Source organism: Malus sylvestris, chromosome 17 (genome assembly GCF_916048215.2).
Source record: "Malus sylvestris chromosome 17, drMalSylv7.2, whole genome shotgun sequence".
NCBI lineage: Eukaryota > Viridiplantae > Streptophyta > Magnoliopsida > Rosales > Rosaceae > Malus > Malus sylvestris.
Genome location: NC_062276.1, coordinates 32,568,793 through 32,584,950, shown reverse-complemented (window position 1 = coordinate 32,584,950; position 16,158 = coordinate 32,568,793). Strand labels below are relative to the sequence as shown.

The 16,158-nt window shown below is 33.9% G+C and overlaps 2 protein-coding genes, 1 non-coding gene and 1 pseudogene across 3 annotated transcripts; all 4 read right to left on the bottom strand.

Annotated features, from left to right (window-relative positions):
• Positions 1-2,149: 2,149 nt before the first annotated feature.
• LOC126612498 (uncharacterized) lies at positions 2,150-10,530 on the bottom strand. Its single transcript, XM_050280924.1, has 16 exons — positions 10,208-10,530; positions 10,040-10,123; positions 9,704-9,844; positions 9,515-9,585; positions 8,713-8,806; positions 7,517-7,594; positions 6,689-6,755; positions 6,409-6,494; positions 6,260-6,310; positions 4,742-4,789; positions 4,012-4,132; positions 3,730-3,910; positions 3,209-3,346; positions 2,933-3,045; positions 2,528-2,599; positions 2,150-2,450 (listed from the first exon to the last, which is right to left on the bottom strand). Exons 1-16 carry the CDS (start codon positions 10,376-10,378, stop codon positions 2,344-2,346), a joined length of 1,623 nt encoding a protein of 540 aa, XP_050136881.1. The 5' UTR covers positions 10,379-10,530; the 3' UTR covers positions 2,150-2,343.
• A 2,352-nt stretch (positions 10,531-12,882) lies between these two features.
• LOC126612721 (small nucleolar RNA Z103) lies at positions 12,883-12,986 on the bottom strand. The gene has a single exon (XR_007619281.1). It is a non-coding gene; the product is annotated as a small nucleolar RNA Z103 (small nucleolar RNA).
• Positions 12,987-13,100: 114 nt separating this feature from the next.
• LOC126612723 (small nucleolar RNA Z103) lies at positions 13,101-13,186 on the bottom strand (annotated as a pseudogene).
• Positions 13,187-14,142: 956 nt separating this feature from the next.
• LOC126612501 (universal stress protein PHOS32-like) lies at positions 14,143-15,813 on the bottom strand. The gene is made up of 4 exons (XM_050280927.1): positions 15,481-15,813; positions 15,239-15,348; positions 14,771-14,889; positions 14,143-14,629 (listed from the first exon to the last, which is right to left on the bottom strand). Exons 1-4 carry the CDS (start codon positions 15,656-15,658, stop codon positions 14,509-14,511), a joined length of 528 nt encoding a protein of 175 aa, XP_050136884.1. The 5' UTR covers positions 15,659-15,813; the 3' UTR covers positions 14,143-14,508.
• Positions 15,814-16,158: the final 345 nt, after the last annotated feature.

Here is a 16,158-nt window from a genome sequence, read left to right as displayed (position 1 = left end):
ATACGATCAGCTTTTATCAGGTACTGTTTATATTCAATTTTAAATAAAAAAATTACAATAATTTCTGACCACACAATGTACGATGAACGAATGTGATTGGAGGATCCTTACAAAGAGGATCTGACGAGGATCCTACTGGGCTTAGATATATAGTCAATCACGGTGACTCATCAATCACAATTGCCATATCTTTTCATGATTAAATTCTTAGTTGCCTTAAATTACGATCTACTGTTATTTTTCACTAATTATGCAGACTTTTGTGAAGTTTAGCTTGAATACTCACATTCGAGTTTAAATCTTCTATATCTAAAACTTTTTATGGCCTTTTTTGCCCGATCTAGTTGAGTGACACACGCTCATTTGACTTAATTTATAGGGAGACTTTGGATGCGATCTTTAATTATCAATGTTTTTTTAATGAAACCTTTGTGGTTTTCAGTTTTTTATCGAAGTCTCTGACATTAATGTAATAATGTATTTCTAATTTTTTAAATTAAAAATGAAATTTATAGTTATTTATATTAATGAAATTTTAAATAAAACCCATAATTTATGGGATAAAAAATATTAAAGATAAATTATATTCTCCAATATATTGTCTCTGTGTGTGTGTGTGTGTGTGTTAGGCTTAGTAGCATTTTTAAATTTCTTCTATTAAACTTGATATGGATACATTCTCAAATCAAAGAATGTACCCATATAAGTTAAAAAAATGGATTAGAAAAAAGATTGAATGAATTTTATGTAAAAATAGGTACATTTTACAGATAATAAAATGATATATTTAAGAATGGTACATTTAAGATTAGAAAAAATTGAATAATTATATGAATGGTACATATAAAAAATTAATGGGTACAAACTTAATCTAATTTTATTTTTTATATTTTGGAAATGTTTTGAATTGAAAATTAATTAGGAGTTTAATAAGGATGTGAGTATTAAAACCCTAAATCAATTACTAATTTTTATTTTAAAAAATTATGTAACTGACATTTAATTCATTAATATATTAATGCTAGGGACTTTGATCAAAATCTAAAAACTGATAATGTCTCAGTTAATGAATATTAGAAACAAGGGATCGGATACTAATTTTTCCTAATTTATATTTAGTTTTTATTTTTTTATTAATGAGATAAGTTGAAGAGTTAACATTATTAAGTGGGTTTTAAATAAATAATCAAGTGTCAACAAATGAGATAGGTCATAAAGAATTTTGGGCACAAAATATTTGAACTCCTCACATTCTCAATATTGTTATATAAAAATAAAGGAAAACTAATGAAAATAGCTTGAAAACTTTGAGTTTTAATGATAAGGACAAAATAAAGGGTAAAGTGAATAGTACCAGGATTGACTTTTTAGTGTAAAAATGTGATTTTTCGTTAAAATGAATAATACCGGGAGCTTTTCATTAAAGTTCCCAAATAAAGGAAAATGCGAGGGAGACCAAAGTTTCAAACTAACATTTTAAACCAAATTTGCAAATCAAATAATTTGTCACCTATAGAAAGTAAACACATTAATCAACACGAGTAATAAACCAATCATCAACAACTACTTCATTTTATTTACAAAATTTGGTTTAAAAATCTGACCTCCCTAGTATTACCCTTTAAAGAAGCAATGTGATATCCACACCTCTTTTTACTTCTCCCATACCTTTTTAGTTTTCGACCGTCGGATCAGATGAATTGAAGAGGATCAACGGACATAAATTAACAAGGAGTGTGTGAAAAATAAAATGGGGTGTGTGGATAGCACACCCCCCAAAGAATAGTAGGTGGCTTTGATTCACTAAATTAAATCAGGGAACGGTTTAGCTTACAAAATTTCAATTGGCCTTAATCATTGTGATCACCAAATGCCCCAATTTTTTTTCAGTGGGAATGGATGTAAATTCTAGCTTGGACCATCTTCCAATTATTTTTCAGTTTAGTGGTACTCTCTTTTCCATTTGGTAACACTCGTTTTTTAAAAATTTTGTTTTCAAGCCTTTGTTCACATATTTCTTTCATTTCTCCATAAATTCCCCTCTAACCTAATTTTAGGGTGAATGGAAATTTCGATGCTAATGATCAAATATATTACGGCCTAGAGATATTTATTTTCACTTGTAAGTAAGAGCTCTTAGGTTCAAATATTGAAAATGACGAGTTCACCACCAATTTACTCCCCCACCCTTTAATGTGTAAACATATCATTATATCAAAACAATCAGATGTAAATTAAACGGGTATTCCAAAAGAAACAAAAAAAAAAAAAAAAAAAAAATCCTTTACAAGGACGCACTGCGAAAAGTTGGAACAATTTGAACGTATGTAGGTTGAAATAACGCTAAGAGGAAATAAGCAAAATTCTCCTCGTAGCACCACCCAACTTTTCATACAAAATGTGCAGCAGAAGCTTGACCTTTCCCAACTGCAAACGGAGCTCGATTACCCCTGCAATTTGATCAGTATTCGAGTCATTTCGATTTTCTTGACTAGATTGTTAGCATTGGAAGAGTAAATGTTCTTACCGAGAATAAGCCTTAACCAAAGGTAGCTCACTTTTGCCTTCAATCGGGATAACTTCACTTCCATAGAAAAATCTGAAAGCAAATCAGAAATCAGAATCAAACGATGATATGGTCGGAAACTCGCTCTAGAATCGTGGTCTAAAATAGCGGACTAGGCATGAAATGTTCAGAACAACAACTAGTTAACATGATGCATGTGTGTTTAAAATTCCCAAGTTGAAGTTCAGTATTTGTCTATGAACAAAATTTGTTATTTTTCAAAGAGCTTTCCTTCAAATTATTAGAATTCAGTTCTAAGTCAGCAACCGAGTTTCCATCTTCACGCTAAAACTTAAAAGTGCCCCCGAAAAAGTTAAAATGAAATGCAATTGTCAAAGTATAAATCTTACGATATGCAAAATTTACCAGATTCAGGATTCAACTTTGGAGAAAGACCATATAATGCATATTTTCCATAGGCTAGTAACCTCACTCTTTGTGGAGCACCCAACTTGCTAACGATAGACCTAAGTAGCCCGCTGGATACGGAGATAAAAATACAGCAATAAGGGATTTGAACAAACAAATTCGTAACGGCAGAACCCAGTAGCACACTGGATATGGAGATAAAAATCGAGGCAAAAAGAATGCGAAGTACATCAAAAGCTTTCAATTCTGGAAAGGTTTCGTTCTTCTACTTACTCAGTACGCAATATTGTGAGGAAGTCAGATGGCAAGGATTCCATAAATGAAGATATGTCCTCCATCTTTAGGGACTTCAACTCTTGCTTTAGATTACTTTTTTCTTCAACTGACATTGTCTTCCCAAGAGCCGATTTACTGCAAGACATGGTAAAAGTGCAATTAGCTCAATATTGAAGTTTGTTAGCGTAATCATAAATGCTTTATTGAGGGATATATATTAATGATATGAAAAAGGAAAAGAAAATATAGATTCAGCTTTCAGCATCAAGCGGAAATCTTTATTGGGATAGCTCCTTGCTAACTAAAACCAGCATCCTATACAAGGATCAACACATAAAAGAGGTGCATCTTGTAAAAGTATCACTGGAACCACAATCTGAGTATCTTTTGTCACTTCTAAACAGACACAATCATATATACAAATGCATATATGAGAGGATGAAAAGATGAATGCAATTTATAAATTTCTTGGGAGCAGAATTGGCTCGTCACTGACAAAAGAGGAAAAAAAAAATCACCTGTCAATAGTTCTTCCCGTAAAAATGACAGGAAAGTATCTAGAATACTTCCCAACACCAAACCTTTCACCCAAATGATGCAATTTTTTAGAGTCTAGAAGAATTAAAGCCTTCCAGAGTTGACAGTAGTCCAACCTGAATCCTTCATCTAATTGTTTGTATATTCCATGGTCTAGAAGAACTGCATTGCAAATTTATAAACAGTAAATCATATTGTAAGCCCAAAAATAAAAACAATTTTAACTGAAACAACTACGTACTGGTCTTATTTTCAGCACATACCCAGAGAAAAACCATTGGGACCTTCTGGTGAAACTAATATGTTACCAGGGTGTGGATCTCCATGCAGGAAACCATGGATAAAAATCATTTCAGCAAACGCTTCCAATAATACTTCTGCTACCTACAATACAAATTAAACACAAATAATTAAGAGTAGTTTTCCTAACTGCAATTGGCTTTACTGGTTAAGACCTATCAGACAATTCAAACAAGAAAAGAAAACAGGAAGGGCGACCTGACACTTCCACCATACTTTCGCCTAGCACACACAAACTAAAGAGAAGCACTTGACGAAACATTATCGTAACTACACAAGGCTTCATTAATGTGTATGCATGCAAATGTATGACCTTACGTGACAATGCACACACATGCACACTTTAAATAAGATTTTTAGCATAAACTACAGTTTCTGAAGCCCAGTTGGATTACAAAAACACATTCTAGCATGCCCGACCGTATTTTGACTTGGCTCATTCTCATTTGCTATTGCTGTTTAATCTTGGCCATCAGATTTAGTTATATGCGTAGATAAAAGCATAGAAGACTGCTGCCTCAACCGCCTATAAAGCCAGCCACCCAAAAAGGTCCAGCTCAGATGATTTAAACAGCCTAATATCAGATAGGCTGAGCTCAAATTGAGTTTTAAAACATATAATGAAGTTCAGAGTTTTTGTTTGTGCTGGCGTTACAATATACAGAAAATCTGCAGGTAAACCTGAAAACTAACCTTCATTGGGTTTATTCTCCTTTCCTCCAGAAACTGTACATCATCAACCTGAGTTCTAAAGAAATTATTATTAGCGGAATTAGCAGCACAGATATCAGAATATAATATAATGATACAGGCAACAAGTTCAAGTTCATTAAAAATATCATGAAAGGCAGACTTACAAAACAAAAACAAATAATGAAAACCATACCAAAAAGTGATTCAAATTCATAATAAGATCTGCTCATCATCCTTCCTATGGCTCTTTAGGCTAGTTACTGTCATTAACAATATTATTAAAAATTAACTGTTATACTTTTCTTTGACTTCAATAAACTTTTAAGTGACTGGAGTCATCCTTCTTATGACTGGAGGCTTGTGGTATGCCCTGGCCCTGGGATGGGGTAGCCTCCCCTCCCCCTAAACTTTTGACTAGCCAAAATAACATAAACAAAATTTGCTCGAAGGATTCATGATAGTTTAAGGGCTTTTAATTTTGTTTTACACTTTTTTATTTTGGAGCCTCGAGTCTTGTTAGAATTAGAATTAAGAGAGCTAGTACTAGTAGCCCAAAAATATAGACAAAATGCATCAATTCAATGCAGAAGTGTTTGAGAACATGTCTATATGTACAAAACAACTTATGGTCTTGGTTTTGAAGCCTAAACTCTACATTGTTTTATTCCATTATTTGATTTTCTGCAGTAAGATCACTGCAGTTTCAGCAACTTCAGAGGCATCAGAACGAATCTTTATTGACACAATTTAAAAAATAAACCCCATATCAACTTCTTTTTTTGTCACTTGGTTTAGCCTCAATATAACATATCATAGAATGCCAGCTCTAAGTTAACCAGTGCTACATTACGCCCTTTTATACTTGTGTATTATCACATAGAGTCCATGGCAATAACAAGTATATTCATGGCCCACTACAACCAACATTATAGAAACTAATTTACGAACTACTTGCAGAAAATTTATGGTAGATTGCCATATTTATATATTAAATAACACATGTAGCCCATTCTAAAGTTATCGTGTTATAAACTAACAGGTCAACACCTATACCAGTTTCCTTACCTACACCTACATGGCATACTACTAACCTATTATCCACCATCACCGGGCTGTCCCATGGCGATTGAGAGAAAATTTCAGAGCTCGTTTGGATGTACTTTTAAAATGGCTAAAAGCACTTTTAGAGAAAATGTTTTTTGGTTCCAAAAGCACTTAAAGTGCTTTCTGCAAGAAGCACCAGTTATGTGCTTCTTCTAGGAAGCACTTTAAGTGCTTTTCCGGAATTTACTTGCATTTTTACTAAGGATTGGTTCCAAAAGCGCTTTCAGTCATTTTAAAAGCACATCCAAACAAGCACTCAATCTTTTTCTTGCAATATTAGCTAACCAACCATTTCCTTCTAAAAAAGTTTCAGAAATTAGAGAGAACTGGAAATTGTCAACAAATTTGATAAACTCCAGAATATGACAAGCATACCTAGATGCGTACTACATAAGAAAGTTCAAAAGGCTATACCTTGTGGCCTGTACAGAATTCCATTGTTAGCACTTGAGTAGTGGTCAAGTCCTGGATACATATATGGCGGTCAGCTTGTTGTAGTCACAAATGAAAGATATTTCAGATGGCCCAATAAATATTAAAGAGGAGTATCCCAGCTATATTACCCAAAATATACGAGGAATCTTGACCCATTTGTTGTTTGCAAAGTTAGTGGCAGTTGTCTCAGAATTCCTAGCCTCCTGAATAAAGTCTGTGCAACCGTCAGAGAGGAGAAAACCATCATTGTCCAGAGTATATTCGACAACAATTTGAGAAGAAATAAAATGCTATGAAGAAAATAGCTATGGTGCTCCTTCCTTGAGTAAGACTATTTAAATAGTAGGCAATCAATGAAGTCTAATCCAATGGCAGTGGTCTAATTATTGATGTCATCCTACAACTCACCAAGTTCGAGAGATATAGCATGTACGAACTCCGATACCAGCCAGTCAAATCTGTATTCCGGGAAAAACTGTAAAATGGATAAGAGAAAGGTCATTAAGTAACTGGGGGTGTCTGTTTCATAATTACAACGAGGAAATCATTGTGTTTGTTTCATAATTACGAACTCATTTTCTTTTGAAATTCACTATTCCTGATAATATACTTATTTCCCCTAGTAAAAACATTAGCAAAAGAAAAATATCCACAATGTTACTTTCCAAGTTACACCAAAAGAAAGAACTAGGAGGACAAATGGGCCTTCTTTTAATTTCTGAGAATATAATTCTAAATTTATTGTTAAAAGAAATAAAAAGGCTTCAAATCAATACTACATGTATGGAAAGTGGAAACTCACATACATGCATAAATGAATTTACATAGTATACATTATACACAGATCCAACTCAAGAACTAATAATTAAGCACATTTTGGGACATACATTGATAGCAGAACATAGCACTAGGCATAATATCATAAAACCAAGGCTGCAAATAAGCCTACACACTCGAGGGATCAAACAAATTAGTTTGGCTTGGCCTGCAAAACTGGTTTGTTTAAACATGCAAATTGTCAACTCCAAAATTGAAGGTCAAGGAATAACAATCCTTGAACAAGCATAAGGTTCTTGATTGACTACAATTGCACAGAAACTCCACAAATCACATCTCTGTCAAGTATTACTATTTAGAAACTTGAACGACTTTTTAGGACCGACAAAATCATTGCAACTACAATATCAATCTGCAAGCAAATATGAATTTAAAAGTGTCATGAGATTCAGTGTGTACCAATGTAAGGGATTTTGAAAGGAAATACATGGTTGCTGTATCTATTTTCATGTGCTGCTCCAGACCTGGGTACTGCACCTATTATCCAAATGATAAAACAAATTAATAATCACTGCAGCCGTATAAATCTGTTTTCTTGAGAAGGAAAAAATTCAGATGCCAAAAAAAGTAGTAGTGATCACAGAAAAGACAAGCATATGTTCATTTTTTCAAGTATAATAAATGGTTGAGGAATGGAAAATTTTATCAGATGTCATGAAATTCAGGTAAATAATCTTTTTGTGAAACTATTTTAAACTTAAATCACTTCTCACCTTTTTTTTGCCTCCAAGAAGTTTCCTCTTTAAAAATAAAATTAAGCTATTGTCCAACCATTTTATCCATCTCGTCCTTGTTTTGGCTGGTTCAGGGTGAGAGTATATTGTCATGGGATACTTGTTTCTTGACGATGATTATGTTTTACTGTTCACAAGCAAGCTTCAATATTTGTGGCATGCTGTTATTTTTTATACTTTGATCTTCAACACAGCATTTCAAGATTGAAAGAGTTTACTTGACCTGTCTTTCTTGTCTGCCTGCCTTGACCATTGCAACTAGATTCCTTACCTTGCTTTCCCTTTTGACACTAATGAGCTAAACTTACTGTACAGCCGACTTTTGTGTCCTTTTTATTTGGTATTTTGGTGTCTTTGCAAGTTTCTTTATCTAGGTGGACAGTTTATATCTCAACTTGGGTAGTTTTAAACTTGTGCTCAACAGTGTGTTGTATAGGAAATGCCAAAAGGGATATCATAAAGTCATGTTCTTATATTGGTAAAATACATGAAAATTTGGGTATTATAAATGTAATTCCACTAAATGATAATCACATATGTTAATGTTAGAGATTGAAGTTATATTCCCACGCTTCAAGGAAGTTTGAATGTCTAAAGGAACTAAAACTTCAGGAATTTGGTCAAGCTACCCACCAAGCTTTTCTCACTTCCTGAGAATTAACAAGTTCCATCCAGAATTCTCAAGAGACCACTACACATTCCTTTCTGTTTTTTATATTCTCCTAATGAATTCAAATTAAAGTACAGATAGCACTGCATAAGAGTTTCTGGTCCATTAACCAATTACAATTACAATTACAAGTTAATTTGTTTTGAAATCAAATGCAAATTACTAAAACAGAAGTTACTCTGCTCACCAACCTTAACTGCTACTTCTTGATGATCCTTAAGAACTCCCCTGTGTACTTGAGCAATAGATGCAGCGGCTATGGGAAGCTCATCAAGTGACAGAAACCTGAGGTAAATGCCGAAGTCAGTAAAATAATTGTATTTCAACATTGAATTACAGAGTTCCATGGCACAACACATTAAGATGCAATACAGAGTTCCATGGCACAACACATTAAGATGCAAAAGGTTTTTAGGCACATGTTACAAAAAAATAAATGACTAGGACAATGCTTGATAAGCAGTTGGGAGAGAAAAAGGAGTAACAATAAGACAAATAGTGTGGTTCACCAAGTTAGGAAAAAGGACTAACAGTAACAATAAGACAAAAAAAGGGCCATAATGTATGATTTTAGGACAAATATTGTGGTTCATCAAACATTGTGATCCCAAAATCATACATCCTGGCATTTTTATTCAAGTTTAAAGTTCCATTGAAGAATCACACAAGGAAGGTGCAGCAATTTTTAAAGAAATATACAAACCAGGAAAATGGCAGCAGCAAACATGCTATAACAAATGAGGAAAAACAAATAAGGAAGAAGCCATATGCCATTTACCCTCTGTCTTCCCCCGTTTACAAACTAAGAAACCCCAATATAATGCCAAAGTTTATATCTATCCTTCATAATCCCTTACGTTACAGAAAAACTCACCTGTAATTAAGAACCCGTCTTAAGAGTTTATGTTTTATTTTTATTTTTATTTTGTGACATCATCTGGGTTCCCACTACTGCAATGTGATGTAATGCTTGTAACACGATGAAGTACTTACACATCTGACAGCTTGTGTCCCAGATTGCGGATCAGCACTTCTTTAATTGCTTTCAAATGACAAGGAACTGCCTAAGCCGATGAGTTACCAGATAGTTACCATTTCATAAGGGTTAGATTAATTTCCACCTATACAACCATACAAGTATACGCATCAAAATATAGATACAACCACATTGTTCGTTCATACCTGATCCTGCAATGAGGAAAGGGTTGATGAGTACTCTTTCGGAACCTGTCGCAGAGCGGCCACAAATTGACCGGCTTTCACATAAAATCCTCTATTGGCCTCACACAGCTTCAGAATTCTCGAAGCGGAACGACTATGAACCTAAATGCCACCATCATAAGACATACAATACAACTGAAGTGAACCTCTTTCATATGATTCTCACTTATCAGGCTACAAGCAAACATAAAATTCTATTTCTTCTGCAAATTAATTTAACAATTTAATTAAAATTCCATTTCTTCTGCAAATTAATTGAACATTCATATCAAAAGAAAAGCAAATTAACATAATAACCTGGGATAGCTTCTGACGGTACTCATCGGAGTCCTCTGGGATTCCACGCAGAGTAAGCTTGTAGTCAACGGCAGTCAACGCAATCTGCAATTTCCGGAAACATATTTCTAACAAAATGCAATTGATAGACAAATAAACTGGAGAATGTGAGGGAGGGAGGAAACAGACGGTGGAGATTGCACGGGAAGACCGAACGACGCCGTGAATTGGTGTGCGGAGGTGTTCTGGGAATGATGGGAGGATATCGGCGGAGGAGGACGAGAGGAAATCAGAGTTGAAGGCGTGGAAGGTAAGGCCAGTTGCTGCGACAAGGAGGACAGTGGTTTTGGCCCTCCGCATTTCTTTTGGGACTTTAATTTGTTTCTGGACTCGCAGCTATTCAATCAACCATCAAAAACCCGCATGTCCACTAGACCGACACGGACTAACGGAAATCAAGTTCAGGATCAATCTAAATGGTGAAAATTCACTTGTGAATTATATTGAAGCGGTTTCCGCTTTCACATTTCATGATATTATTGAGGCTTCTTAACGAAAATGATAGTTGAGATTTGAATAATACACTATTTTGGTTTCTAAAATTTAAAATCAATATAATTCGTTTTTGAGATTGTTCATCATCAATTATTTTGATCTTTTAATGCAAAATTATGTTAAATAAAGATCAAAATGACAAATATACTCTTAATTAATAAACAATTGACCAAAATGATTTAATAAAACTTAAAGGTATTTTGATCATTCTATTCTTATGTAATGGAGATTTTTCAATGAATGATCAAAATTATTGATATGGACAAACTCATGGAACAATTTTATTGATTTTAAATCTCATGATCAAAGTGAGAAGTTATTCAAATCTCAAAAACCATTTTAGATAAAAACCCTATTATTAAATAGAAACGTTATAGTTATGATGAATTTGTTAACGTAAGTTGGTTTTTATTATTTTTTTTTATACAGTAGATCAATTTGGTGTATATTCTATTTAGAATTCAAAAGATTTTGGAGTAAGTTTAGATTAGGTACTAATTTGGATTTTTTTTTTCACAAAAAAATAGTAGATATTTTAGAAAGAATTCAGTTTGTTTGACCGTTTAATTATCTATGAAATTGATGATGTGACAAATATTGAAGTTGAACTGTTTTTAGGGCGCAAAGAAGCCACAATCATCATTATAACCAAAATGTTTTACAGCATCTCCAAAGGTTTATTGTCTATGTGGCATGTTGAAGTTTATTTGTTAGCAATTAAGGTTTTGAACATAAAATTTAAATTTGACTGCTTATATGGCATTTTGATATCTTTTAAAATTTTATTGTCCAACTGATATGTCAAATTAAATTATTATTTTATTATATTATAAAATAAATGATTAAATTAATAAAAGGCATTTAATAATTATGAAATCCAGACCGTTCACTATTTCTTTTTAACAAAAGGGGACCGTTCACTTATCTCGATTGAACAAAAGGGAAACGGGTCAACAACAACATTAATTGCAATGATGATTAAACCAACAAAAAACTAATAAAAAGCATTAATAATTAATTTTGAAACTGCTGTCAAATTTGACAGCAATTCTCTTGCTACCAATCCATGTCATCGCCACATAGAATTTGACATTTCAGTTGGAGAACATTAGTGTGGTTTTTTTTACTGTTGTAGCTTATATGAACATTTTGACATCTCATTTGGAGATGCTCTTAGTGTCTTTTAGAGTTGGACCCCTACAAGTCTTAAAACTTTAGATATAAACTCACGTATATGAAAACTTCTAAATAAAATTCAAAAATCTGTAAGTAATAATACTCTCTCCGCGTGAATACACTAAAACTTTCTTAATCTAAAACTCCATCTCCCTCTCGTTCTAGATCAACAAATACGAAAAACCAGACCAAAAACCATAGTTTCAATGGGACTGGCGGAAGCATGCGAAGAACTGAAGAAAATTGATGAAAATTTCTCTTATTTCTCAGCATTCCAAAAGTTAGAATTGCCGTGGTTTTCCAAAAATTTCTTCGCGTTTGCTGCCTTCCTTTGAAGTAAGTGTGTTTTTTAAGATGCAACGGACACCAATTCTCTTCCTCCAACTGTTTGACGAGTAACTTGATTTTTTGATACCAACGCCCTATTGATCATTAAAATGTATGGGCCGAGAGTGCAATATCGAGTATAAACAAACGCTTTTAGAGCAAGTACGTCACAAGATTTCATCGATCGTAAATTTTTCTTTCATCACATGCGCATGCATATGTTAAAGCTCTCACAACAGTTTTGACATTTACTTTATTTGCCTTTTATTTGACACCTACCATGTACAACCCTGTTTCATGAGAATGTTTTTTATTACACAAAGTACACCGTCACATAACGTTCATGCGACCATCACAATGTTAAACCCCATTCAAGTTGTTCTGTTTTCGTACGGGACTAATCAATTACAAGCACTCTCATCGCAAACCCTAAAATCCTAAATTCGATCCAGTTTCAAGCGCAATTCAAGCAATTACATTGGTTTTTGTGGGTGGCGAGGTAAAAATTCGTCACTGCAATTTGCTTCCGCATTGTCTTTGAATGTTTTTCGTACATGTACACATCTAAACGTCCCAACTAAATTCTGAAATAAATGGTTATGGTGCATGGGAGTTCAGTAAAGAAGCATTATTCCACTGCTGGCTTCCACCCCGCCGCTCACAAAAGAGCTCAAATAGTGAATTAACCGCGGCGGCGGTGGATGCCGAACATGATTAAGATATGATTCTAATGTATCAGTATTTGAGACCCAAAACGTATATAAAAATCATAAATAATAATTTTTTTTGATATATTGTGTAGAAAGATGGATCAGATACACCTGGCTTGGTGGTCTCTGTGTAATACAGAGATGTAATTCGCTCAGTTATTTCAGCTTCGATCATTTGGGGAAATAATCATCACTTCCATCTTTTCTTTTTCTTTTTTCAACAACAATATCATAAAACATGCACTAAATTCAAAAACACAGAAGAAATTTAGAAGAAGAAAAAAAATAAAGATGGTGGATTTTGGGGATTTGGGAAAGATCAGAGTTCTGGCTTGGAAATTAAAAATAGCGCAAGTTTGAATCAGCTTCGATCATATGGGGAAAGTAGCATCACTTCAATCCCAAATCCACCTCCAAAAACATAAACCCTAATTTCAAACAACACATAACAAAACCACAGAAAATCAAAAACAGAGAGACGAATAAGATCTGCGGTTGACAGAAAAAGAACAGCTATGGAGCCCAGAATTAAAACCCTAAAAATAACCAGACCCTGTGACGATGAAGGTGAAGAGTCAGGGAGGAGATGAGATAAAGTGGGAGGGTTGAAGGAGGCGATTCAATTATATAGGCACCCGTCCTGCACTTGGAAACCCTAATTTCATCCGGTGTTTTAGGCGCGGTCCAAGTAATGACAATACGGCGCCGTAGCGTGATAGTTACCCTAAGGCCCAATATTAGAGGTAAGCCCATGAACTCTAGTTTAGAAAACAAAGCCCATCGGGTGGCTTCTCTCACTCAGTACTACAGTATATGGGGGTATTCTTCTTCACTTGAAAGTTAGAGGTCTTAATTCTGAATCTCGTGGATGGAGAATTAGATATCAAATTAGACTGCCCATTGTGTGGCTTAACCGAACTCCCTCTTCCCTTAGTGTAAAAATATCGATGTACTAAAAAATCATAAAAAACTATTTGTTATCATTCATTGGATTCAATTTTTTTTATTTTTTATTTTTGAAACTAGTGAGTACTAAGTAACTGAGCTACATTCATAATTTTTCAAAAGAAAAAGTTGAATCCGATAAGGATACCGACACTGAGTTATATCCCTCTGAACTTCCAAAAATATGTTTTCAAAAGTCTTATCATACTAAGAAATTGATACGCAAACCCACTGCATGTTAGGGTGATCTGTGCATATGTTGTGTGGCAATTGACTAGAATTGTTTGCAATGAATTGGGCTCAGGCAGGGTCTATTGATGTGTGCTTCTTTGGTCGAGATATTTTACTTTCCCATAGATATTAAAGTATTAAACTGAATATCTTTGCTTTTACCCAAAAACAAAGAATATCTTTGCCAAACAGCACATATTATATTAATGATAATAAGTTTCAACAACCGTACAAGTACCCATCAAACCAAAGCCTGCAGAATAAGATTCCATATGGTAATAAAAATAATAATAATAATTAGAAGGGTAGTGATATCTACACACCATTTTTTATTTTTTACACACCGCCTGTCAATATCCGACTGTTAGATCTAATGAATTGAATAAGTTCAAAGGATATAAATTAACAAGAGGTGTGTAAGAGATAAAAATCGGTGTCTGGATAATACCATCCTAATTAGAAAAAGAAAAAAAAAAGGAAAAACCACAATATCCCCAAGGCCTGATTCCTTTAATTTCAACACATTATAATTCAAAGTACTAATTATCATTTGAAAGATAGTTTCTTTGAGATTTTATGGTTTGGATGATTGTGTGCGCCCTTGACAACAGTAACCGGACATGAAGCATTTGTCACCACATAGATGCTTACACTGCCCAGCAACACCCTGCAAATTCATCGCACATATTAATCAACCATTTTGCAGGAAAAATATTTAATCAAACACAAAAACTTTTATTTTCTTTCGTTTCTTTTGTGTTTTTATGAGAAGGTGAATTAGTGGAAATATTGGTCGAATAATGGTCACCTTTTGATAGGGCCTAAGCCCCTGCTTCCGACGACAAGCGAATCAAGCTTAAGATCTTGCACTGCATCACACAACTTCTCTCTTGGATCCCCCCAGTACACCTTTGCCACAGCCTCAGCCTGTTCATAATCGAATCAACACACATTAATTATACTCTAATTTATAATCTAATAATTCATGTCTCTATGCACACAAACTAATTTGTGAAGAGTGGCGACTACCAATCTACAGTGTATGATATACAGTATTAATATCAACATTATATTGAGTGCATTGATAGTATATTAAACTTCTGTAAATCGATACTCGTTGCTAGATGATCGCTAGATAGATAACTATATATATATATCATGACCGTTCTACCATCTATCTGTGCAGTTGTGCAAATCCTATAAATCTATACTTCTATGTATATATACAAAATAATTAATATTAGAGATGAGATTAATATATAAAAAATTATCATACCCCTTTAGTTTTTGACACTTTGTCAAGAATATCAAGCACCTCTGGATCATTAGTAAGTCCATAGTGCTTTGAGACATTAGTCTCCACAAGTTCTTCTAGAGGAATCAAAGCTGCAATAAAAAACACAAAAAAAACAAAAGAAATTATATGTAATTCATAAATTTAAATTATTAAGGTAACTAATGATAACTAACAAGTATATGTATGTAGAGAGAGAGAGAGAGAGAGAGAGACATGCGTACGTGATCCAGTGTTCTCAAACAGCTGTTTCCTGCTTGTAGTAGCTGCTTTGGTTGGCTCAACGTGGATTAATACGATGCGATCTCCTTGTTCGATGAGATTATCGACTGCCCATCTTAGGGCTAATTTGCTTGTTGCTGAATAATCCATTCCAACTCCTACACTGCGAGCCTTCCCCATCGATCTCAACTTCCTTTCTCTCTCTAGATCTCTCTCTCTCCTCTAATTAACCTTTCTTTCTTTGAGTTAATCCGGCTTATCTATAAATACTTGGGCATTGATCCTTTACTGTGGATGATACAGTCTACAGAAGAAGGTTCTTGAAGGCTGTAGCTAGTTGGCTTCTTTCTAAAGTACACAATGTTAATTAATGGGAAAATAGACAGAAAATTTTAGCATAAATTCTCCTGCAACTTGTTCTTACGTACATTAATATCATTTAGTCGATGTGCGCCCGCGGATTTGTTGCTTTAGTTTAACACGCATAGATTCGTTCTTTTAGTATTCATGGAAAATACTTTACCTGATACCCAATTTGCAGATACTTTTATATATACTTTTCCTATGGCGTTTCTAACAAGTTCATGTAACATGCGTACTCTTCCAAAAAAAAAAATACCTACTTTTAATTGTCATTTGTCACATTTTAATTCATGGAACTATTATTTGCACTTCAAAAT